Consider the following 26,303-nt stretch of genomic DNA (forward strand, 5'->3'; position numbering starts at 1 on the left):
CACACACGAGAGTCCCGGCACAGTTCTGATGACGTCAGCCGTCTCACGTTCCACCACCTGCAGCTCCTGCTTGGCTGCCTCACCCGCCTGTTTCAAATGTGGAAGCAGGGGGGCCCAAGCGTGTGCAATGGTGGGTTGATTGATCTGCCCCCAAACTTCACAGAACAAATCCACTGCATGCTTTGTCTTAAAAGACTTCCAAAAGGCCTTGACAGTCATTTCCTCTTGATCCCTCTTCCTCTTGACTTGCCTCTTGATCGGGTTCACTGTCACTAGAGTTAGCTTCTTGGATCTCCTTCAGTTCTCGAAAGTTAGTCTTTTCCCTCAGTTTGCTCTGGAGCTTGCCATAGAAGGAGAGTTTAGTGTTAGCAATTAACTCTTGATCTAAAGATTGAATTTTGGCGTAGTGTTGGGAGGCTTAAAAACAACCTGTATGCTAGGGTGGTGGTCTATCATGAAGTGAGCATGCCCAGGTGCATTATCCAGGAACAACAATATTTTCCAGTCAATATTTTTCTTCTTGCAATACTCACAAGTCTGGGGCACAAAAATCTCGTCTAACCACTTAATAGAAAGGCTTGAGGTCATATATCCAGTGCTGTTTGAGTACCACACACAGCTGGGGAGTTTGTTCATATCACAGTGGCGGTAGGAATGTGGTTTGGCATATTTATAGACAATAATGGGTTTCATTTTGAAGTCCCCTGAGGCATTGCAGCAAAGCAGGACACTGAAACGATCCTTGGCCATTTTGGTTCCAGCAGCCTGACGAAGGTTTTTTTGGGCATAGGTGGACTTGGGTGATTTCTTCCAATACACCCCAGTCTCGTCACAATTAAAAACATGATCTGGGGTGTACCCTCCTTCCTCCATAATAGACTTAGCAATTTGGGGATATTCTTGTTCAGCTGTAGTGTCTGCAGATGCAACCTTGCCCTGGTAGAAAGCCAGCTTTACCCCACAGCGTTTTTTAAACCTGTGTAGCCACCCACGTGAGGCATTGAAAGGAGCAGGATTTTCTATATTTTTTTTTTGCACATAGTCCCTGGTACACTGCTATTGCCCTTGCACGAATTTCTGGTCCATCAACACATGCTCCTTTTCTTAATCGCCTTGCTAACCACTTCATTACATAATGTTCAGTCACCACTTGGAGTCTGTTTTTTTCGGTAGTGTCGTGCATGGCCTGTCTAGCTTCACCTGCACCACCCATAAAGTACTTTGTTGTGGTTTTTATTGCTGCCTTTATCTCATCCTTTTTCTTTCTTATGTTTCTTACACTCGATTCAGGCACATTCAACAATTTCACATGTCTTTGCACTGTCATCAATCATCTGGATTATCTTTTTCTTTTCCTCCATGCTGTATTGTTTCTTTGGCATGCCACACATGTATTCTCTGGTCCTTTTTATCACTTTTACACTACCTGCACATCCTGTTTTTTTCCCTGGGCCACCGCCACCACTTGGGCCAGCCCCCGAAGTTGAAGCCATGATAATAGAACACTCAGTAGTCAGACAATAAATGGAAGGTCACCAAAAAACTTTAACAATGGCAAGACTGCAATGAGTTGAATGAATGCCCGGCGCGTGGATAAACAATCGGTCAGTGAACTGAGTGAGGATAGACTCGCACTCACTGTCAGTGTTACCAGGTTCTGACCAGGTCTGACCTTGGTAACTCTGCCCACCCTCTCTCTACGTGTTAAATGCCTAGCAGATTAACGCTAACCATGCAGCATTAATCGCTATGAGATAGTTTCTTTCCTATCGCTATCCATGCATTTGCAATTGAAAAAAATGCTATCTGAGGGGTTCCATTGTATAAGTTATCACTAAGTGTCAGACCAAGGTACAGTACCTGATCATTGACATCCGTCGTTCCTAGGCGTCCCTATCTCCAGAGCACACCTGCCACTAAGCTATCGCTAACCTATGCTACGCACCAAAACGAACACTCGCGGCACAGTTCGCGTACATTCTGCATAAAGTATAAGTTATCACTAAATGTCAGAGCAAGGTACAGTACCTGTTCAATGATGTCCTTCGTTCCTAGGCGTCCCTATCTCCTGAGCGCACCTGCCACAAAGCTATCGCTGACCAATGCTACGCACCAAAACGAACATTCACGTCACAGTTCACATACATTATACACACAGTATAAGTTATCACTAAATGTCAGACCAAGGTACAGTACCTGTTCAATGACGTCTGCCATTCCTAGGTGTCCCTATCTCCAGAGCACACCTGCCGCTAAGGTATTGCTAACCTACGCTACACACCCTAACTTATGCCTTCACGAGCACATGTGGCACATTTCACATACGCTTCACACTATATCATACACAAATTACTACCACAGTGATTCCACCCCAACCTCTGCAATTATTCCCTTCCTTACCACGGTTCAACGTGACCGTGATGCAGCATCCTTCGCCAGGAGAGTACAATGCAACGCTATTTATTGGCACACACCACACTTCTTGAACACTGGCAGCATGTTTGACGTATATTGCACACAATTCCATACGTATTTACATTATCAGAATCACAATAATTCCATCCCTAAACACCTCTAATAATCCCTTCCCAACTGTAAAGTGTACATGATGCCTGCCCCATGCCACACTATGGTTTATGGCGTCCGTAACGCTTACTAGTTCCATTATTTCACCAAGCCAGCCACAATATTTTTCAGTCAGTATACAGTTTAGGCATTGGCTTCATTATCTACGTATTTGTACTCACACCATAGGGCCTGGGGGAGGGCGAGAGGTGAAACCCTGCTACAGTGAACACGTGTCTTACCTCTAGGCCTAACGAATGATAACAGACACAATTCCTTTTCGTGATATATATCTATGTTCCATCGACAATATCACATACAGATATGCTCACAAATAATGTATTATCGCACTGAGTCCATAGGGGCTTTGGCTCGGACGGGAGGGGGAGAATTAGTAGGAGTTAAAGGGACAGCACATGCAGCGCAACCCTACCAACTGGCTTCTTGTGAGAGACTGAGGCTTATCGCTATGTGCTGGGCCCCATGAAGTGGCTCAGTGTTGCCAATGCCTTACCTCGGGAGAGAGACACGCCCACTAGAATGCATCAAAATTTGACACAAACTGGCCGAAAACTTAATTTTGGGTGAATTTTTTTGTGCTTAGGAACGCGATTCGCGTGACTGTCCTACTTCCTACCAAACCACATAGAACACGATTCGCGTGACTTTGCCTGAGAGGGTTAATTTATCCAAATCTGACCTTACATAAACTAATTTATCCTAACCTGATACCCAAATAATAACCTCTAAACATACCGGAAAGACTGGGTCAGCTGTGTTTATGTTATTCTGCTACTCTCATTCGTGAACGAGACAACCCTTTTCTCTCGTATTTCTCATAACTAACTTTGTTAGCTAGCATTCTTATCAGTGTATTTTGTCTGTGAATATGAAATTCTTATAGTTAACCATTACCAGTCATCAGTTTCTGTTCTTATGAGTACGACACTTCTCATAACATTTCTTGTTCTTTTAGTTAAGTTTGCCCTTAGGTATTATTTATATATTTCTTTTGAATATTTACCACAATCAGATCAAATTTTATACCTTGCACTGGTTTCTTCTGAGGCACTTTATAAGTTAGAGTGGATTGCATAATATGTTATTACGTTGTAGGGTTGTTTGCATGTGGAAGCCAGTTGCTGCAAAGCATGCCATTGCCACAGTAACTGATACATAGTTACCCAGTGACCTACCTCACTGATTGCCTGTATTTTTATGTATACAGTATTTTCATTTGTCCATCTTGTGAGAATGGTAAGTTAATTATTGGGGGAGATTTAATGCAGTACGACAATTTTATTATGGTACCAACAAAAGAAAGCACTTCGGTTGTTTTTTGCAGAAAATAAAAAAAAATACTTCCTGCTGCTTTCACACAATATCAAAAACTATTGAAATTATTTTGGTCCTCATAAAATGATATAAAAAGAAAAAAAATCTTTACAAAAAATTTGCATTGTATCCCAACCTCACTGTACTCTATGGTGTGTGGTGTTGTTACAGTGATGCTAGAAGGTGGTGGCAACATTGTACTGCAGCAAGACCTGATGAAGGCCATCAGGACAGGGGTAAAGGAGTGTCAGCATGTCATCCAGGCTGTCCAGCAGCTGGCCAAACTCACAGGTCGAGAGAAGCGCCCGTACACCAATTGTCTCCAGGTTCAAGATGAGGCCTTGTTAGCAGCAAGGTGAGAGGAGGTTTAGGGTTGGGAGTTGTTGAGGGGTAGAGGTTGTGCTACACCCATCGCAAATTGACTTAGGACCTACACACACAATTGATATGGGAGAGTTGTCTGTCTTTGCTTTGTGTTTCCACCTCTACCAAGTGAATTTTTTGGGCAAGAAGTAACTGGCAACTCCTCTGGTGTTGGCGGGAGGTGGTGAAACACTCAGCACGTCAGTGCTTGCCCAGAAGCGAGAGTTGGAATATATGTTCCCATCGCTCCGAGCTTGCACCTCCCACGTTTTTCATATGCATTACTGTTTGCCCTGTTATTTTCCTAGAGTCGAGTTGTCATGCCTGGAAAGTACTGCTCAAGGGATGAGAGGGTCTGTATCATTGCGTGGAGGCAGGATAATGTCCCAGTCAATGCGATTTGTGAACGTACTGGACGCACAAAGTCTGCTGTCATGACTGTTCTTGCTGCAGTGCTCGGCGTGCCACCTGATGTCATACCAGGGCACAAGCATGGCGGTGGAAATAAGAGGACAACTTCCAGAGGTACAGATACGCTTCTGAAGAGGGAAGTAATCAACAATCCTCGACTGACAGCTGCAGAATTGAAGAGAGTGCATCCCTAGTTATTACAAGACGTCTCAATTCGAACTATCCAGCACCACTTGCAGAAGGAGCTGGGTTTGCCAAGCCGCACCACAGCCACGAAACGGCATCTCACTGACTGCATGAAGAAGCAGGGCATTCAGTTTGCCAAGAAGTATGCACACTGGACATCGGATGAGTGGAGAAAAGTTATGTTTTCCAATGAAAGCATTTCAAGTGTTCCGGGTGTGTTCTGCCAAGGTTTGTCACCCTGCTTCCCGTAGTCGATATGACCCTGCTTACACGGTGCCGACTGTTAAGCACCCACAATCAGTAGTGGTATGGGGGTGTCTCTCAGGTGAAATGGGAAGGGGAGGCCTATAGTTTCTTCCTAAGAACTTGATGATGAATGGTGGCCGGTACATTCAAGTTCTGAAAGATCATTTGTTAAACTTTTTTGCTATTCATGGGTGCGACTTTTTCATGCACGATTCAGCTCCATGTCACAAGTCAAGAAATGTGACAAAATGGCTTCAGGATAATCGGATTGAGGTCTTTGACTGGCCTGGCAATAGTCCAGATCTAAATCGTATAGAAAAATGCTGGGCAAAGATGAAGAAAATCATGGCAGAGAAGAAGAAACCCCATCTAGACAACCTCAAGACAGCTGACAAATGTTTGGTGTGAAGATATGTCCTTAGATTACTTTAGAGATCTAAGTGATTCCATGCTGAAATGCATCCAGCTGGTCCTGAAAAACAAGGGAAACATGATTTCATAGTAATGACTGGCATTTCATGAAGGAACATTGTGATATACTATTATTTCTGTGTTTTTTAATACCTTGTGGGGGGAGGGCCTAAGTCAATTTGCGGTAGCTGTATGTATTGGTGCATACATTCCTGCCGAGGCACTGTAAACATATAACTTGGATATAGCTTATTTAACCCTTTCACTTACAGTAGCTTCTCATGCTGAATATAATTGTTTGCCATTTGCCATATTAAGATACCTAAACCTGACAAAATTGATGAAAGGATTTAAGCATATTGATGTCCTAGTGTTTGGTATCATATGTTTGACCTGGTAAAGTCAGATCTCACTTATCCTGATTGCATTAAAACAGTACTTCGTAGCCATGCACACTTTGAGAAGTGGCAATGCATCAGCAAGTTGGATGAAGTATGTAAAACAAAATGCCAGAAAGGTTTGAATCTTAAATGTACTGCCAGAAATATTGTTACATGTGAGATACTTGTAAACATGTAATTTGCAGTGTTAATTCATAGTATATATGCAATTTATTTTTAGGTAAGTGTGGTAGAAACATCCCCCTACAGGTCATAGGTGGAGATATATGAAGCTTGTTCATGCTTGTAAAAGTTAGCCATTAGTTTAGCTATCATTGTGTAAGTTGTAATGATGTTTATCAACACTACTGTTGTTCCAATTATTCTCAGTTTTCCATGTCATGTCTCAGCTTCTGTCTATCACATTCACTCTCTCTTGTATAATATCATGTCTCAGCTTTTCCGTACCATATTCACTCTCACATGAGCAGTGACAGCCTCTCAGACTACTAGAGCATATAAAAGTAGTGCATTAGTGGGATGGTGGTGGCAGAGGTGGTAGAGTTGGCATCCTGTCCAAGTGGATGCCGGTTCAAATCCCTGTCTGCGAAGGGAACAATGCAAAGGATTGGAATTTTGTTAAAGTAGACTTTACTGCTGTGATAAAAGCCCTCCATCCTTTCGTAAAATACCCCCCATTAATGCCATATGCCACTCACATGGAAGACAGCCCTACCGTATATTCAGTATGGATGGTAGATGTTACAGTTCAATCACTCTAAGAAGTCAGGTTGGGTGTGGCCTTCTCAGGAATGCTCTGTGCCACATCTTGAAAATAACTATATGTGTATCTTCATGTGACCCTGGTAAAAGGTAACAGAAAAGAAGAATACACACATGCAGTACAAATTAAGTGTAAATATTAAAATTTCTGAAAAGAACATTAAATGAAACTAAGATATTTGTACAGCAGTCAGGAAACATGGTAAACATATTTAGCAGCGTTGCCGAATGTTAATATCACTATCACTGGCATTCACCATGGGTCATGGCTGGGGAAATAAAGTAAAAATTATATTTAGAATATGATATAAAAGAATATAACTGAGAATATCAAAAATTTGTTTATTACAAAAGTATTAAATTGTTCTTGAAACAACACACACGTGGTGTCTGGGTCAATATGTAATGTCACAATGCCCAATGGACCCACCCTGCCCATACATAGGTCTGGACAGCCACTCTGACCGTCAGGGTGGCCTCTTTGGGAAACCTCTTTAAAAAAAAAAAAAATGCACCATGACTTTTACCTCTTGGGTGGTGTGGAAATAAAGTCAAAATTGTATGTAGAATAGTAGTGCTCCCTTAACATCCACTGGGGTTAGGTACCAGAGACACCCGTGTATGTTAAAAATCCGGGGATATCTGCTGCGCCCCCTTAAAAACACCCCTGGACCCCTATCATCAACACTACAGACAAAAAAAAAAAGTTCCGTGAGTAACAGCACCCCCTATTTCCTGTGTACTGTACATTCACCTAGGTCCCAATTAGCGCATGATCTAATAGCACGATTCCCAAATAGTGCAAGCTGTCTCTATAACAGTGTCTGAAATTAACAGTGCTGGTGAAGCCACCATAACAGAAGCTGTGATTACTGCAGCATCTACTGATGATGCATTACCGGTGAGACAAGAGGAGGTTACACCAATGCCAGCAACACCAGAAACATCAGGAGAGCTCTCCATGATGCAGATCTGCCGAATCTTGGCCTCTATAGATACCTTAATCCTTTGGCTGCAGCGGCTGTGATGACAACGTACTGACTGTGCTCATTGCGGAGAAATAGGAAAAAAAGTGTGTGTTTTCAATTTGTGTTTTATATAACCCACTTATCGTCACTCTTGAGAGCTAAAATTTTTGTCAGACACACATCAATCTTTCTACTATCGTTTGCAACAAACTGCATGTCCATGGGCACTCCAAGCTCAGAGAATGATTCAAAAGAATACAAGGTGTGTTTTGACTGATGCAGGAAATAGCCCAGGGAGGCAGAAATTTCCACCAAACTACAAGATTTTCTCCATACAAAATAGGATTACCGCCACGTTACCTCATCACAGTAATTGCAACAAGAAGAAAAATAAAACACTTGTAGCTAGTCTCGTATGATTTTGTTACGATATTTCAGTGTTTACCTTAGACTTTAGCGAAACGGTAACGATGTTAGGAAAATCATTACAAACTTTATCAAACTTCATGAATGACTTTTATTACCACTTACTTTTATAAAGCTATCTCTATCTATCTGTTGCCAGATGCCTCAATCCCGTTTGGGGTGGCCACAAACAAATCGCCTCCAAGTCGCCCTGTTCCCCGCCATTTCACTGCCCTGCTCCCAACTCACATCCCCCTCTCTCATATACCTCTCCACCCCATCCCTCCATCTCATCCTCGGCCTCCCCCTCTCTCTTCCCCCCTCCACCTCACTCACATACACTCTCTTCGTCAGTCTTTCACCCCCCATCCTCTCCACATGGCCAAACCACATAAAGCTTATTGATATAATGTCTTGAATCATTTCATAGCATAGCTGCACAGTTTGCAACCGCAAAAATGTTTGCTAGCTAATGTGCTTAGCACATGACATCTGATTATCGCAAAAATATCACTAAATCACTTGTATTTTATTACAGTAATTCACAATGTAATATAAAATAACATTTTCAGCCACTCATATGATTTCAGTGCGATTTGGGTGCGTATTGCTTCGTATTATTTACAAGAGAAGGGGGGGGGAGCAAACTGGTTTAGACCAGCTCATTCACGGTATGTGTACATGTGTGCGTGTATGTACGTATACTGTTATTTAGTACTAGGGTAATTATCAATGTTTAAAAGTTTTACCCCTAAAGTTGGAGACACTCATCCACCAAATGAATTTTTCCCCATAAATCACCAGCAGATTTCTGATTAGCCAATGATGGAGGCTCTTACACACAAAGCTTTAGTATGACCAACCAGTCATGGAGCTTCCCTTTGTATCAGCTGGTAAACACAACAAAGCCCTTCACCTTCAAGATTGCAAAGGAGAACCTGGAAGAAAAGAAATACTCCCAGCCCATCCAAACTTTTTCCCCTGATGAATTAATGGCATTAATAAATGAATTGACCAAAAGGAAGAATGTTATATTTCATTCACTGGATAATGCCATCACTAAAACAGCCATGAACTGTGCCTGGGATAATGTTACATTTGCAGTGAACAGTGTCAACAGAGGTCAACAAGATAAAATGCTTTAGTGAATCTGGTGTCATATGCACGGAGTGACTTTATGCTGGAAGTTACCGTTCCCTTCTCTATGAAGCCTAAACTAACCAAACTTAACCAAACCTAACCTAACATTAACCTAACCTTATCCTAGATCAACCTAACCTAAATAAACCTAAATTAAACTAATCTTAATTCACGAAATGACTAATTTGATAATCTGTCTAACATACACATATATCTTTATTTATATATATCCATATATCGACCTATAGTTACCTACAGGTCGATAAGACATCCAACTATCTTCCTGACACATGTATTTCATACAGTGTTGTTGATAAATGGCACAAAATTTGGGATAACATGCGGATACTTTCAAAATAGAAGCTATACGGCCACTCAGCGCATGCGCACTGAGCGGAACAGTGACTTCCAGCATAAGTCACTCCGTGCATACGACACTGGCCCCGATACTGTATCCACCCGCAGATATTTAAAACTGTGTATGTTATATCCACCCGCGGATATATAAAACTGTGTATGTTAAAAACGCGGATGTTAAGGGATGACTGTATAATGTATAAGAATATAACCAGATATATAAAAAATCATAGTATATTAAACCCTTTATGAGCACTAGAGACAAAATAATATTAATGATGATAATAATAATAATAATAATAGTAATAATAATAATAATAATAATAATAATAATAATAATAATAATAAAATAATAATAATAATAATAATAATGTTATTATTATTACTAATATTATTGTTATGAAGGGGGATTTGCCAGTTAGGTAGTCTCGTACCTTCGAGACGTTTCTTGTATTGTAAGTTCCAGTACGAGTCAGAGTTGCCAGTTTGCCTGGCGTTTGTAAGCGTAGTTGTTTCCTAAGTTAAACGTTCATTTATTTTTGTGCTCTTTTTCTTTATAATGTTTTATTTAAGTGATTGCTTGTTAAATCATGTAATGTAAGTTCGTATAGTAAAAGATTTAGATTGTTATGTAATGTGAGACAACTCTGCATGTTTTGATGTGTATGAGTTGGCAACTGTTGCCTGTCGAGAGTACACTCGTAAAATGTAGATGTTTCTCGAATAATGCAAGCTTATATCAGATGGGGTAGAGATTATTACAAGTTTACTGAGGTGTCAAGTCAGTTTGAGTAAAGTGCAGTCTTAGTGTAGGGCAGTGTCTGTGTCATTGTAGATTGTATATTTTTGGTACTTGTGAAAACAGTGGCAAACATTGACGGGTTATTGAAGTTTGTATGTCATTGGAACTTGAGAAAACAGTGAAGTGTCAAGCATGAAGTGTAATAACTGTGAAATGTTGTTAAGCATTAAGTGTAATGGCAGTTAGTGAAGTGTATATAGCTCAAGTGCTTGTGAGAACAGTGAAGTTGAAAAGCATTATGTGGAATTATTTGGAAAATAAAGACAGTGAACTCTAAGGAGCCATTGCTTATTTTCGCCTTAGCTGATCTTGTGTACTTTACACCTAAAGGCTGACCATAGGAAGAACAACTCACTGGGCAACGTCCTTTTTGTACTGTACTACTGCTGTTGGAGCCTGTGGCAGTGTGGGGACTGGGACATAACACTGTTGTCCGGAGTGGGATTATTTAGGGCTTCTGTGAGTCTAACTTTCGACATGGAAGCAGAAGATGTGAAGACAGGATCTCGAGCCAGGAAGGAGGAGGAAATTTCCCTGGCGACAATCATGAAGCTGATGCATGCACAGAGTGATAAACTAGAAGCACAAAGTGAAGAACAGAAAAAGCTCAAAAATGAAATCAAAGAACAACTGCAAGCACAGAACAAAGGACAGAAAAAGCTTGAAGAACAGTTACAGGCACGCAAGAAAGAAATCAAAGAACAATTGCAGGCACAGAATGAGGAACAGAAAGAATGACATGAACAGCTTCAAGAGGCATTACAGGAGCAACAGAGGGAATTACAACTGAGAATGCAAGGACAGCTAGATGTTTTCATGGGGGAAATGAAGGAAGAACAGGAACAATTGAAGGAGGAGGTATACGCTGAGCTATGACAGCAGAAGTATGAGGTAAGCAATAATGTGACTGTGTGCAAACAACATGTAGACGACCAGCTTAAGACACTTAGTGAGGAAATAATGACGGAGTGCAGATAGTATGTAGATAACCATTTGAAGCATGTAGTTGACCATGTGAAGATAATTAGTGAGAAAATTGAGGCTATAGAGAAATATTGCACTGCTGAGCCTCAGGTTAGTGTACAGGGAGCATATGAAGGGAATGGACAGTGTATGGTGAATAATGACGGATTCCAGGCATCTAAAGGTAGCATTACAGGGTTGAATAATCAGAGTGCAGAAATTTTAAGACCTGGCCTTAATTATGATGCCCCAGTTTTTAGGCCCCAAACAACTGAAGTGCATGGCTATAATGGGGGTCCAATTAAAAAGAAACCTCAGGAATTTGATGGTAGAGTATATAGGGAAGTTTACTGTGCACAGTTTGAGTTACTTGCGGATCAGAATGGTTGGGATGATAAGAAGAGGGCTGCAGAAGAACCACCACTGAAGAAATGCAGGAGAACCTTGATGAATAGTGTGCGAGAAGACAGAAGAACAGACAGCAAGGAATGTAGTAGGAATGGGAATCATAGGAAGAAATGCAGCTGTACGGTAGTAGCGGGGCCAGCATTGGACGGAGAAGACCTGGAGAGAATGCAGATAGAAGATGCAGATTTACAACCGGTGCTAGAGTGGCTGCAGCAGAGTACAGTGCGACCATCTTAGGAAGAAGTTTCCAGGTTAAACCCTGCGACCAAGAGGTACTGGAGTCAGTGGAACCTTTTTTGTCTGAACAATGGACTACTAGAGCGTCAGTGGGAGACGCCCAACGGCCTCAGCGAGTGTTGGCAACTGATGATTCTGAAGAAGATGAGGTCTGAGATCTTGGATGAGTCTCACAACCAGATCACTAGTGGGCAAATGGGAGTGAAGACAATTCTAAGCTGGCTGCGACACAAGTTCTACTGGATTGGCATGCGTCAGGATGTTGAAGAGTAGTGTCTGACCTGTGATGTGTGCTGTGTCAAGAAGAGGACCAAGACCTTCCAGGAGGGGTGGACTGTGTGGATGAGCAAGGACGTCGTCAGAAGCGGCACAGAAGAAGGCCTGATAAGTTGAAGGATTATTTTGTGTGTAATTAGATGTTTCATTAGGATTAAGGTTTATGTTTGTATATACTGTGTAGTTTTGTTGGGACGACAAAAAACTAGGGAGGGGGTAGTGTTATGAAGGGGGATTTGCCAGTTAGGTAGTCTCATACCTTTGAGACATTTCTCGTACCGTAAGTTCCAGTACAAGCCAGAGTTGCCAGCTTGCCTGGTGTTTGTGAGCGTAGTTGTTTCGTAAGTTAAACATTCATTTATTTTTGTGCTCTTTTTCTTTATAATGTTTTATTTAATCCCTAAAAGACAGGTGTCTGCATATGTTGTCCAAAGGTATTAGGGCCAAAAAGACGGGTGTCGGCATATGTGATCACCCCCCCACCCCCACCCCATCCCCACCCTGCCCCCTTACCACCACACCTACATACCACCCACCCTGACCCCCACCCTCCCCCCACCACCCCACCCCCAAACCCCCACTGCCCCCCAACTCTTCCCACCATCCCCCCAATACCCTCCACAGCCCCCTACCACCCCTAACCCCACCATCCCTCCACCCCTACCTCCCCATCCCCCACACCTCCGTAATTCCCAATCCCGCCAGCCACTTCCCCACCACCCACCAACATCCCATAACCACCCACATCTCCCACCACCCACCACCCCCTATCCCCCACCCCCTATGGCCCTCCCCCTAACCCCACCACCCCCAACCCCCAACCCCCTATCCCCCTCCACCCCCACCCCCATATCCCCCAAACCCCCTCCCTCCCAAACCCCCCAAACAACCCCACCCCTCCAAACCTCACCGCCACCCCAACCCAACCCCACACTTACCACCCCCATCAATCACCCCCCACCCCCACCCTCCCCCCCTTCCCCTACTCCCACCCTCCCCCACTTCCTAACCGTGGGGCGTCGCTTTTGTGATTCTGTGTTATTTTGAATTCACCCAGGCTTCCAAGTGGTGGCTTGTATCATCTATCAGTATTGCCAATGTCCAACACTAGTCAGCACTCCTAATCTCATCTGTACTCGCATCCATTGTTGACAATTTTGCCATTTCTCTGCGTTCTTGACTCCCCTCCCTACCCCCCCCTCCATTACCCTATCCTCTCGCCTGCCCGGCCATGCTACGCTAAGTAAATCTTTCCTGGAATTTTTCACTGATTTCATCCATTGAAATAAGCCCTATGCCCTATTCTTATACCAAATAATATATACAAGAAAGAAATAAGGTAAGTGAGAGTGCCATACACCTGGAATTGGCTAATTATCACCTGACAACACCTCACGTGCACTCGTTCGCTAATTTTCGCTGTTTATTTCCCCTTGAAATATGCCGTATAATCTATTTTCGTAATAAATATACATATAAGGAGGGAAGGGAGAAGCCTAAGTGATATTTACATTCACCTGGAACTACCTAATTTATAATGTATTGTCTAGATTTCCTGCCAATCATTTCACTGCTATATATTAGCTCCTGTCAAGAGGCTAACATTGACAGTAATGCATTTCCCTAGGTAGGCCACCACCCCGGCCCACCCTTATCAGTTCACTCTCATCTTCCAATGTGGAGGTACGTCAGTTTGCTCTTGCTGACTTCAGGGACTTTTCACCCGCATGCAAAGGTCCCTGTGACCTTTACCCCCAACTAAACCTCGTGTGGAAAGAGGTAAAGGGCTGACAATTGATAAAAGAGTGACTACGATCTTTCTATTGAGTAAAACAGTGCAAGTGGAATTGTAAATAATGTGTAAACAGCAAGTGAAAGTAATAAATGTAAATATACGTGAACAGTGGAAAATAGTTTTATAAGTTACTTCAAGTGACAGTGCATAACACAGTGTAAATAAAATAGAAATGTAAATAACGTAAATAAAATAGAGAACGTAAATAGAAATGTAAATGAGTAGTATTATAAGAATACGAGTATATACCCTAGAAGTAATGAAAGTGAAAGTTTCACTCTAGCATGTCTGAATACCATGAGTTATGAGAGTGAAGGTGAAAGTGACATTCACTCTCAGTGCTAGTATACAGGACGAGAAAGTGAATGCTACGTATTTTACTGAAAGAAATTGAATCCCTACAGTGACAATAAACTAATACTGCTGAAGGAAACTTATGGATAAAGACTGTAGATATATATAAGTGTTACATAGTAATAGAAATATAAAGTTTGAGGGGTTTTATGAGTAATAAATGACAGAATACCAACAGTGAACTAGCGCAAGTGGGAAGGTCATACGCGCTCGTAATTTTCATTGCTTTCACAGTGGTTTTTATTTGGAGTATGGATCCCAAACTACTTGATAATCGTAGAGTTGTGTTTATAGTGTTAATATCTGGCTGTGGTAATCATATTACGGGTTGTTGGGAAGTGTAAAGTGGAGACTTCGTTACCCAACTTCAGAGGTCTCCACAAGTCCTACGGTAATCGACGAAGGCTCAACAAACATCCCAGGAGAAAGCTGAAGGTATGTGCCATATGCATTTGTAATTTTAATATTCTAGGACTAATAACTGATTTTTGGCAAATATTTTTTGAGAGTCTGTCGGAGCCCGAATAACCCCGTTGGAGACGCAAAACATTGGGAAACATGCCCGCGGTGTAAGGGTTAACCATCTTTGCATCTCTTTCTCATTTTTAATTAGCAAAATATTTTGAGTGCCTGTAGCTCCTTCTGTGGTAAACAGTAAAATGCCTATGTAAACATGCAAGTAGATTGTGCCAGCCTGACACTGCCATGCTGTCATCTTTGTGTTTTGCAGCCTACTTAGCTAGTTTTTTTTTTTTTTTTTTTTTTTTTTTTTTTTTTTTACAGAATGCAGGAAGGAAAAACAAATGAATAAAAAAAAATAATCCATACACCAGATTACTGGTGCCCTCTGTCCTTAAAATATCTGTAACAGTTAGACTTGAACAGCTGTGGGTTGAAATTTGGAGGGAAACAACTCTGGGGAAGTGAGTTCCAGAGAGATGCAGTTCGGGGAATGAAAGAATTCTGATAGGCAGAAGTTCTGCAATATGGCTGAGTGACATTCCAGTCATGAGTGCTACCAGATGCCCGTGTAGCACGAAGGAAGGCATGGAGAGGTGGCATCTTGGGTGCAACTTCTTCTGAGCATTTGCCAAAAAAATATCTGTAAAATAATGCAAGGGAGGCAACATTCCTTCTTACTTGCAGGGGAGGTAGTTTATTTGTAATGGCAGGGTTATTAATAATTCTAACAGCTTTGTTCTGAATTTTGTCTAGTTGTTTTAATGCAACCTCTCAACATCCATTCCACAAGGGTGAGCAATATTCAAGCTGAGAGCGCACATGACTCTTATAAATTATAGCTAACTGCTCACCAGCGAAGAAGTTACAGACTCTGTACAATAATCCAAGTTTCTCTGAGGCAGTTTTAGTAAGTGATCTGACATGAGAGGTTCAGCTGAGGGCATTGTTAAGTGAGACGCCAAGAATTTCAATACTTTTGGAGATGGGAATATTAGTAGCACTGAAGGTAATGTATGAATCTGGCAATATCTGTCTATTAGTAAATTGTATTTATTTAGTTTTACTAGTATTAAAAGAGACAAGGTTTTTTGTCCCCATTCACCGATCATGGATAGGTCTTGATTTATGGAGATGGCTGTACTGAGTTGAGAGGTAGACTTTGTAAATGGGTGTCTGAGTGTGAATGAACCATGTAGTGTTGAGTTATCTGTGTATGAGTGGATGGGATTGTGGGTGACTGAGATCATTAATATGAACCAGGAATAGGGTTGGCACCAGAACTGACCCCTGTGGCATGCCGGCGGTAATTGAATGGAAATTAGAAAATACATCATCTACTTTTACTCTTATTTTCCTGTCACTTAGATATGAAGTAATCAAAGGAACAAAAGACGTTAGTCCATAGCAAGGGAGTTTGGACAGCAGGGAACGTTGCCATACTCTGTTGAAAGCTTTAGATATATCAAGAGCTACTGCATGAGTTTCTCCATGTAGATCAGTTGACTGACGGATGGTATGAGTTAGGAGATTGAGTATGTCAATGGTGGATCTTTCATGGCAAAAACCATATTGTCTGTTACTAATTAAGTTGTTGGATTCAAGATGTTTGACAATGAGCATATGAATTAAAGTTTCAAATACCTTACCAAGAGAAGATGTGACAGCTATTGGTCTGTAATCAGAGGGACCAGAGGAACTTCCTTTCTTCGGAATTGGGTGGATATTGGCTTCTTTCCATGAATTTGGGAATAAAGAAGTACATATGCATAGTCTGAATAATTTAGCTAGAACAGAGGCAAGTTCAGGGGAACACTTTTTCAAAACAGTTGGTGGAATTCCATCTGGGCCAGAGCTTTGTTGGTAGGTAAATTGTCTAGGATGGATTTTACATATCTTGTCTGTTTTTTAAGTGGGACAATTTCGGGAGAGACAAGTTCTAGTACTGGGACATTCTGACTGGTATCATCTATGGTAGAATTTCTGGCAAATGTACTGGCAAAAATATCTGCTTTCCCACGCGGGTCATTTGTAATGTTGCCATCTGAAGATTTTAGTGAGGGAATGGAAGATGACTTGTTAAAGTTATTATGAAAAAAATTAAGAGTTGACCAGAATATTCTATTGTCATTAGGGTTGTTAAGTAGTTTTGATGCTTGCTTTTGAAGAAAGTTTGATTTAGCTAGATTTAATACAGCTTTTGCATGATTTCTAGCAATTTTAAATTGAGAGAGTGATTCAGATGTTTTTTATTTTAAGTAAGAGTTATATGCTAATGACTTTTGGGCTGTTGCTCTGGCACAGTTGCCATCAAACCATTTTGGAGAGTTCGATCTTTTATCCAGTGAAATGGATCCGATCCCCATGCCGAGTAATGCAAAATGCTGGGTATTGTGTCACTACCTCCAGTCGGCTGTCCATTCGGCGTTGAGCCAGAAAACATGTTACTACCCTGAGCTGTCTGTCTTGACCTACTGTCCTAAAAACTCTCCAGCAATATTACCCATGAGTAAAAGATTAAAATCATACATAAAATACAGTACAGTATGGATACAGTGCGTATAGTACAGTAATACTGTACAGTAAAACCTCGATATAACAGAATGCAGTATACCAGAATTCGCTTTTATCAGAATCGAGGAACCAACTGGATTAAATTTAAATATATCAGAAAAAGTCCGATAAAGCCAGAAGTGGTCCGGACTGCCTGACCACATCAGCTACGTTCACCCCAGTCAAGTAAATAAAAGATATGCTTATCAGTGTACAGTACAGTATTAATACGTACGGTAGTCCCTCATTTATCCGGATGTGCAGTACCCGGACATGTTCATATTCCAGATGCTGTTCCTTGGCTCTATTGAACCATTATCTGAATTTACTTGCTATTACCCGTACGTAAAGTTCCTCTAGAACTTCAGCTGGCCAGCCGACATGTTTAAACATTCGGTATTGTGGCTGCTGGGCTCAGGCTATGAGCGGAAAGTGGTCTGTAGCCCACAACCAGAGCTATAATATCTATCCATCCCTGTACTGAATGTTTAAAGTTGCGCACTCATCTGATCATTCCCAGCAAACCTCCAACACCCGAGTAATACGACTGTAACCCACAAGCGGTGTCATAACTTCACACACATCCCCACAGAATGTCCAAAGTCGCACGGCCACCGAGCTAAGTCTTTCCTGACTGCCACTAAGATTGTAACAAAGACCTCAAGCCACGAGTACAAGTTCGATGACAGCGGCTGTCCGCCTCTATACTGAACGTCCAAAATTGCCCGGTCACTGGGAGTTGTGTTTCTGCATGGCCACTGGGCATCTAACAGACTGTAAGCTGTGAGTAAATGTATGGTAGAAGTGCCCGATGCCTCGTTACAGAAAGGTGAAATTCCTGCATACAGACTTGCTTCTCCCCCCCCCCTCCTTTCCCCCCTCCATACCCTCCCGGCTCCCCCCTCACTCCCTCAGTCCCTACCCTCCTCCATGGTGGTAAGACTGACTCCTGAAGTTTTAAATTTTTTGGCAATTTATTTAACTACTATTGGTCGTATCGAAATTCTGCAAAATCCACAAGAGCTCGTGAAATTTTGGATCTAGACATATTCTTAACTCTTGGAAGATGCTGGCAAAATTTTGCACTGGGATGGTGGGAAGATATATGAAGGTAAGTTTTAATCCTGAACACTTTATTCTTACTGCATTTCTGTACTTTTACTTACCAGTTTTATGTGTTTTTATTAGCTTATAATATAATCACTAGCGAAGATGATGATATGCCATTTATACCAATATGACCAATTTCCACTGGCATATTGGATCGTGGAATTTTTTTTTGAGTCCCGGGAGCAATCACTCATCATAGATAACAGATTTTCAAACAGTTTTCAGTTTTTTTTGTGTGGATTTTTGGTGTTTATGCATTGTTTCCTTGGTGTAGCATTAATATGGGTAATCCTATGTGTGTTTTGGTGTCTCAATATGGCAGACTGACCAGAAAATAGTGCCAAAATTAGGAGGGGTACTGTACATACAGTAGTGTATTGGTAAGGTGTTTTTTAGTTTTCATGTTTATTTTTCCATGGTTTTCTTGGTATTTAGCATTACTTTGGATATTCCTATGTGTTTTTTGATGTCTGAATATGGCAGATTGACCTGAAAACAGTGCCAAAAGTTGGAGGGGTTCTGTGCATACTATAGTGTATAGGTCGGGTGTTTTTTGGTTTTCAGTGTGTGTGTTTTTTTTTGCCATGGTTTTGTTGGTGTTTAGCATTACTTTGGATATTCCTGTGTGTGTTTTGATGTCTAAATATGGCAGATTGACCTGAAAACAGTGCCAATATTAGGAGGGGTATTGTACATACACTAGTCTATAGGTAGGGTGTTTTTTGGTTTTCAGTTTTTTTTTTTTAATGGTTTTCTTGCTGCTTAGAATTACAGTATTTTGGATATTCCTATGTTTGCTTTGATGTCTTAATATCTCAGAATGACTGGAAAACACTGCCAAAGTAAGCATAGGTACTGTACAAATAGGTTAGGTATGAGTTGGAGGTTGGGTATAGGTAGGGTCAGGGTATAGTAGGGGAACAGTGTTCATTATCCGGATGTTGCCACTTCCCAGACATGCCTTGGCTCTGTTGTCTGGATAAATGAGTGATCATTGTATATTATACCACATTATTGTTGTAGTGAATGTATTGTTAAGAAGCATGATTTACTTGTTCGATAGTTCTAGAGTATTCCTGACAATTCTCAAATTTTTCGTGACTTGTTCGAGTTGCCAGTTAGCCTGCTGTTTGTTAGCAGAGGTATTTTGTAAAGTTATGCATTAAATTTTGTGCTCTGTTTCTCTGTAGTGTTTTATTTATGTGATTGTTAGATTATGTAATTTTATCTCTGTTTGTATACTAAATAATTAGTGTTATGCAGTGTAAGAAAACTCTGGCCTGTTTTGGATGTCGCTGAGTCAGTAACTGTTGCCTATTGAGAGTGTACTCGAAGATTCAAATATAATGCAAGTTTATATAAGGATGGGGAAGAGACTAGAGCAGTTTCAGTCGGTTTGAGTTCAGTGTCAGTGCAGATTGTATAGCTCCAGTACTTGTGAAAACAGTGAAGTGTAGTTGGCAGTCATTAAGTGTAATTATTTGGAAAATAAAGACAGTGAACTTAAGAAGCCAATGTTTATTTATGACTGGTGCGTGGGCTGATCTTGTGTACTGTCCACCGAAAGGCTGACCTTAGGAACAACTCACTGGGCAATGTCCTTCCCAAAGACAGAAGGAACTCAAAGAACAATTACAGGCACAGAATGAAGGACAGAAGGAACTCAGAGAACAATTACAGGCACAGAATGTAGGACAGAAAGAACTCAGAGAACAATTACAGGCACAGAATGAAGGACAGAAAGAACTCAGAGAACAATTAAAGGCACAGAATAGGACTGAAAGAACTCAGAGAACAATTACAGGCACAGAATGAAGGATAGAAAGAAAAAGGAAAATTACAGGCACAAAATGAAGAAATCAGTGAACATTTGCAAGCACAGAGGGAACAGCTTCAAGAGGCATTACAGGAACAACAGAGGGAATTACAGTTGAGGATGCAAGGATAGCTAGATGCTTTCATGGGGGAAATGAAGGAAGAACAGGAGCAATTGAAGGAGGAAGTGTACGCTGAGCTATGGCAACAGAAGTATGAGGTAAGCAATAATGTGACTGAGTGCAAACAGCATGTAGATGACCAGTTGAAGACAATTAGTGAGGGAATTGTGATGGAGTGCAGACAGCATGTAGATAACCAGTTGAAGCATGTAGTCGACTATGTAAAGAAAATTAGTGTGAAAATTGAGGCTGTGGAGAAATATTGCATTCCTGACCCTCAGGCTAGTGTACAGGGAACATATGAAAAGAATGGAAAGTGTATGGTGAATCTTGATGGATCTCAGACATCTAAAGATAGCATTGCAGGGTTGAATAATCAGAATGCAGAAGTATTAAGTCCTGGACCTAATTATGCCCCAGTTTTTAGGCCCAAAACCAGTGAAGTGCATGGCTGTAATGGGAGTCCAATTAAAAAGAAACCTCAGGAATTTGATGGTAGCTTATCTTGGGAAGCTTACCATGCGCAGTTTGAGTTACTTGCTGATCAGAATGGTTGGGATAATAGGCAGAGGGCAGTACAGCTTGCTACTAGCCTCAAGGGTGCTGCAATGGAAATTATGGGCCAGATGTCAGTGAAAGAAAGGAACAGTTATTAATCCCTAGTAGAAGTGCTGGAGCACAGATATGGGACCATGTACCAGACTGAGGTTTACAGAGGAAGAGTCCAGACCTGTGTATGGGCTTGAGGTGAATCCCTATAGCAGCTGGCTCGTGACTTGAAGAGTATGGCATACAAGGTGTACCCTGGAGCAGCACCTAACTTGTTGGCTATTCTTCTGAGGGACCAGTTCATCAATGGTCTTGATAGTGCAGAGTTGAAAGTGCAAGTGAAGCAGGCACAACCCAGAAGCATGCAAGAAGCACTAGCACTCTATAATTTGAGTCATACATCAGGTCCAGTACGTCCACTTTCAGGCAGGTCGTTGTGTAGGATTCAAGGGAAGAAAGGGACAGGTACATGAAGCAGAAAAATTTGAAGGAAGTTGCCAGTGCTGTGAAAAACCAGGACATAGGAAAGAGGATTGTTACAAATGGAAGAGGGAACTGGAGGAGACTGGAGGAGGTTGCTGGTTCTGCTGGAAGCTGGGACACAAGAAGGACAATTGTTACAAATGGAAGAAGGGGCAAGAACAGAGCAGTGCAAGGAAATCTACAATTGTAACACAAGGGTGTTGGACATGTATTGAGGTGGGACACTTAAGTCCAAAGAAGAAAAAGGAGAATAAGAAGAAGGCTGCGGAAGACCAGAAAGAAACGGAAGACTAGTGAAGGCTGTAGTTAAGGTGCAACCACCAGCTGGCTTTTCCCAAGTAGCCCCACCACCGAGAAAATGCAAGAGAACTGCGATCGACAGTGTGCAAGTAGATGGAAGAATTGACAGCAAGAAGTGTTCCATGGTGATTGATTCAGCCTCAGAGCAGACTTTTGTGAGGCCTGATGTGTTACATCATTGGTATCTACCTGAGTCGTCAGAAAAATTGTGTGGTGTACCTGGGCACCGCACAGAACTGAAGGGGACCCCTAGATGTCCGGATTGAAGTAGCAGGGCAAGAGACCACGCTTCCAGTCTATGTAGCCAAGATGGAGGATCCTTGCCTTCTTGGTCTGGACTATCACATGTCTATGGGATGTGAGCTGGACTTGTGCTCCACGATGCTCAAGGTTCAAGGAAAGTTGGTTCCCGTCATGGGAGTGACACATACCAGTTCTGGTGGTGAGGTGAGGGCTGTCCACACTACAGTGATACCCCCAAAATCAGAACTATTGCTCTATTGCAAAGTGAGCAGTTCTTGTGACAGCTATCTGGGGATGGTGGAGCCTGTTGTGCGATGCAAGATGAAGGCTGGAGTGATGGCGAGGAGAACTTTGGTGGCAACAGGTGCAAGTGAAGTGTGTTGTGGTGGCCAATTTCTCCCATGGGCCACAGAAGATCAGCGAGGGAGAAATTGACGGACCGTGCCAGGTGGTGCACCCTGAGTGGCATCAAAGGAAGGCCTGTAAAAGGAGTGTAGTCAAAGAAGATGGGTATCTGTCAGACCACATACAAGACCTATTTTCAAGGAGTTTCCAATGCCTGGATGACTTACAAGTGCTGAAGCTGATGCAACTGCTGACAGTTTGCTCATGTCTTTTCCACTGGAGACGTAGACCTGGGGTGTACTAAGCTGGTGGAGCATTATATAGACACTGGGGATCACCACCCTACTAAACAGCCAGCGCGAAGGATGGCGCCAGCTCAGCCGCAAGAAATGGAGAAAGTGATGGAAAATCTCCAGAGTCAAGGAGTGATAGAAAAGTCCAGCAGTCCATGGGCAACAGCAGTGGTTATAGTAAGGCAAAAGGATGGCTCAGTAAGGTACTGTGTGGATTATCGAGCCCTGAATGAAATGACAGTGAAGGATGTATACCCCTTGCCAAGGACTGATGACACACTGGATGCTCTGTCAGGTGCCAAGTGGTTCTCCACGCTAGATATGAAAGCAGGATACCACCAGGTCAAGGTTGCAGAGTAGGACAAAGAGAAACAGCCTTTTTATATGGGCAGAGTTTATTGCAGTTTAAAGTGATGCCATTTGGCCTATGGAATGCCCCAGCTACTTTTGAGCGTCTCATGGATCGTGTACTGGAAGGCCTGCACTGGCAAACAGGTCTCATCTGTCTGGATGATGTAGTTGTGTTTGAACAGACTTTGGACCAGGAATTGAGGAGGCTGTCAGAGGTATTGAACAGGATCCGAGCAGCGCACCTCAAGTTGAACCCCAAGAAGTGCTACTTGTTCCAGAAGGAAGTGAAGTACCTGGGTACATTGTAGGTGAGGGCAGCATCCGTAGTGATCCAGAGAGGGTGGGAGCTGTGGAAAACTGGCCAATTCCAACTTGTGTGAAGGAGCTACGGAGTTTTCTGGGTTTGCGTACCTACTATCGGCATTTTGTCAAGGACTTTGCAACAATAGCTGCACTTCTACACAAGTTGTTGGGGAAGAGGCAGAAGTTTGTGTGAGCAGCAGTGACTCAAAAAACCTTTGATGAACTCAGGCATGCGTTGACAAGCTCTCCATTGTTGCAGTACCCAGATCAGATTCAGCCATTCATACTGTGATGCTAGTGACTGTGGTATCGGTGGAGTACCGTTGCAGAAGGACGAAAAAGAGTATGTGGTGGCGCATTACAGCAAGAAGCTCAGCCCACCGGAGTGGAACTACTATGTGACCTGTAAGGAGCTCTTGGCAGTGATGAAGAGCCTTGATTTCTTCCATCCATACATGTTTGAGTCCTACTTCATCATCAGGACAGACCATGCAGCAATGAAGTGGCTGAATACATTAAAGAATCCGGAAGGAAAACTGGCACGCTGGCTTGGGAAGCTGGCCCAGCACAACTATGAGGTGCAGCACCATCCTTGGCAGGTACATGGCAATGCTGACAGCTTGAGTCATCGGCCTTGTGACCCAGAGTGCTGACAGTGTAGTAAAAAAAATCATAGCAAGAAATGCAGCCATACTGCAGTGACAGGACCAGTGTCAGCTGAAGAAGACCTGAAGAGGATACAGATTTACAACCAGTGGCTGCAGCAGAGTACAGTGCGACCATCTTCGGAAGAGGTTTCCAGGTGAATCAGCCCTGCGACTAAGAGCTACTGGAGTCAATGGGACCTGGTTCATTTGAACAACGGACTACTGCAGCGTCAGTGGGAGACACCTGATGGCCTCAGCAGGTATTGGCTACTGGTGGTTCTGAAGAAAATTATGTCTAAGATCTTGGATGAGTCCCATAACCAGATCACTAGTGGGCACATGAGAATGAAGAAAATGCCAAGTTGGCTGTGACAGAGGTTCTACTGGATTGGCATGCGTCAGGATGTTGAAGAGTGGTGTTGGTCCTGTGATGTTTGCTGTGCCAAGAAGGGACCCAAGAAACATAGTTGCGCCCCTCTCCAGCTGTACCAAGTGGATGCACCGATGGAAAGAGTTGCAGTGGACATTGCTGGACCCCTGCCACTCACTGAAAGAGGAAACCAGTATACAGTGTAAGTGTCGCCATGGACTTCTTCACAAAGTGGCCAGAAACCTGTGCCATCCCCGATCAAGAAGCTGCGACTGTTGCTCAGGTGTTGGTTGACCAGTTCTTCCATTGTTTTGGGATGCCACAAGAGCTACATTCAGACCAAGGTAGAAACTTTGAGTCTGCTGTGTTCTGTGAATGCTGCAAGTTACTGGGGACCAAGAAGACCAGGACAACCCCATTAAGGTCACAGTCATATGGGATGGTGGAGAAATTCAATGGGACCCTGGAACAAGAACTGGCCAAGTATTGCATAAAGGGACAAACAGAATGGGACCAGAAATTACCTGCGTTGCTGATGGCATATCGGTCTACATCCCATGAGTCTACTGGCTACACCCCTGGAAAACTGATGCTGGGCCAGGAGTTATATTTACCTGTTGACCTGTTAATGGAAAGACCAGCTGGTGAAGAGCTGCCTACAGACACCTTCAGCTATGCGAAACATCTTCGGGATAGGCTGGCTGAGGTACATCATCAAGTGCGAGGCGCCCATAAGTTTTCAGGAGAGGTGATGAAGTGCAAATATGATACCAAGGCAAGTCAAGGATGGTGACAAAGTTTGGTTATACAAACCTCAGCGAAAGAAGGGACAGTCACCAAAGCTGCAAAGCCAGTGGGAATGGCCTTACACTGTGTTGGACCTCCTATCAGACGTAACGTTCTGGATTCGGGGAGGCAGGAAGTCTCGCCCAAAGGTGGTACATGTGAATCGTCCGTGGCATTACCGTGACCAGGACAGTACAGCTGGGACGTCTCCAAGTGATTGTGCTCTCCCACAGCCAAGGATGATGAGGAAGACCAAGAAGCTGAAGTACAAGAGGATGGTGACCATTTCCTGAGGGAAGAATGAATCAAGAAGAGGACCAAGACCTTCCAGGAGGAGTGGACTGTGTGAAGGAGGAGGGATGTTGTCGGAAGTGGCATAGGAGAAGACCTGAAAAGTTGAAGGATTATTTTGTTTATAATAAGATGCTTAGCTTGGATTGAGGATCATGTTTGTAAACATTGTGTAGCTTTGTCGGGACAACGAAGGACTAATGAGGGGGTACTGTTAAGAAGCAGGATTTGCTAGTTCAGAAGTGCTAGAGTATTCCTGACGATTCTCAAATTTTTCATGATGCGTCAGAGTTGCCAGTTAGCCTGCTATTTGTGAGCGGGGGTATTTTGTAAAGTTTGGCTGATTTTGTGTACTGCACACTGAAAGGCGGACCTTAAGAAGAACAGCTCACCAGGCAACGAACTGCTGCTGTTGGAGCCTGTGGCAGCGAGGGACGGGGACTTAATAGTATAATACAGTACAGTATTGCAGTGGTAGCGAATAACTGTTGGTGCAATCCGGACTAATATCTGGTATATCGGAAAAGCCTGGGTTAGCAGGGGGAAGTCAAGATGTTGCTTTTATTGGACTTTCGCTTTTTTTTGTAATGGCTTGGGCCCCAATTAGTCTGTTATAGTGAGGTTTTACTGTACATAATGCTGTGTAATCATATTCATACTATACAGTACTCACCTAGTGTTGGCATCGATGGAGGGTAGAGTAGTACACTGTGCAGTACAGTTCACTTAATCCCATGTGTCTAGTAGTGAATGGCCACTCTGTGGGTCACAAATGCACAATACACAGATATGTCCTCACTGTACAGTAGTCAGAGCACTAGGTCATGGAGCACTGACGGGCCGCAAGGGAATTCATAGCACTACAGCAACAAGCAAGGCACGGGGGGCCACAGGCTAA

General features: G+C 42.7%; 1 protein-coding gene across 1 annotated transcript in view; it reads left to right on the forward strand.

Annotated features, from left to right (window-relative positions):
* PNPase (polyribonucleotide nucleotidyltransferase 1) overlaps nucleotides 1-26,303 on the forward strand; it is a 175,217-nt gene that overhangs the window by 37,020 nt on the left and 111,894 nt on the right. The window contains exon 6 of the mRNA XM_080274224.1: nucleotides 4,072-4,255. Within this exon, the coding sequence (XP_080130350.1) occupies nucleotides 4,072-4,255 (184 nt within the window). The remainder of the gene's footprint in view (nucleotides 1-4,071; nucleotides 4,256-26,303) is intronic.

The sequence above is a fragment of the Coenobita brevimanus genome, chromosome 57, assembly GCF_032717465.1.
Source record: "Coenobita brevimanus isolate Jiangsu-jjx chromosome 57, ASM3271746v2, whole genome shotgun sequence".
In the NCBI taxonomy this organism is placed as follows: Eukaryota; Metazoa; Arthropoda; class Malacostraca; order Decapoda; family Coenobitidae; genus Coenobita; species Coenobita brevimanus.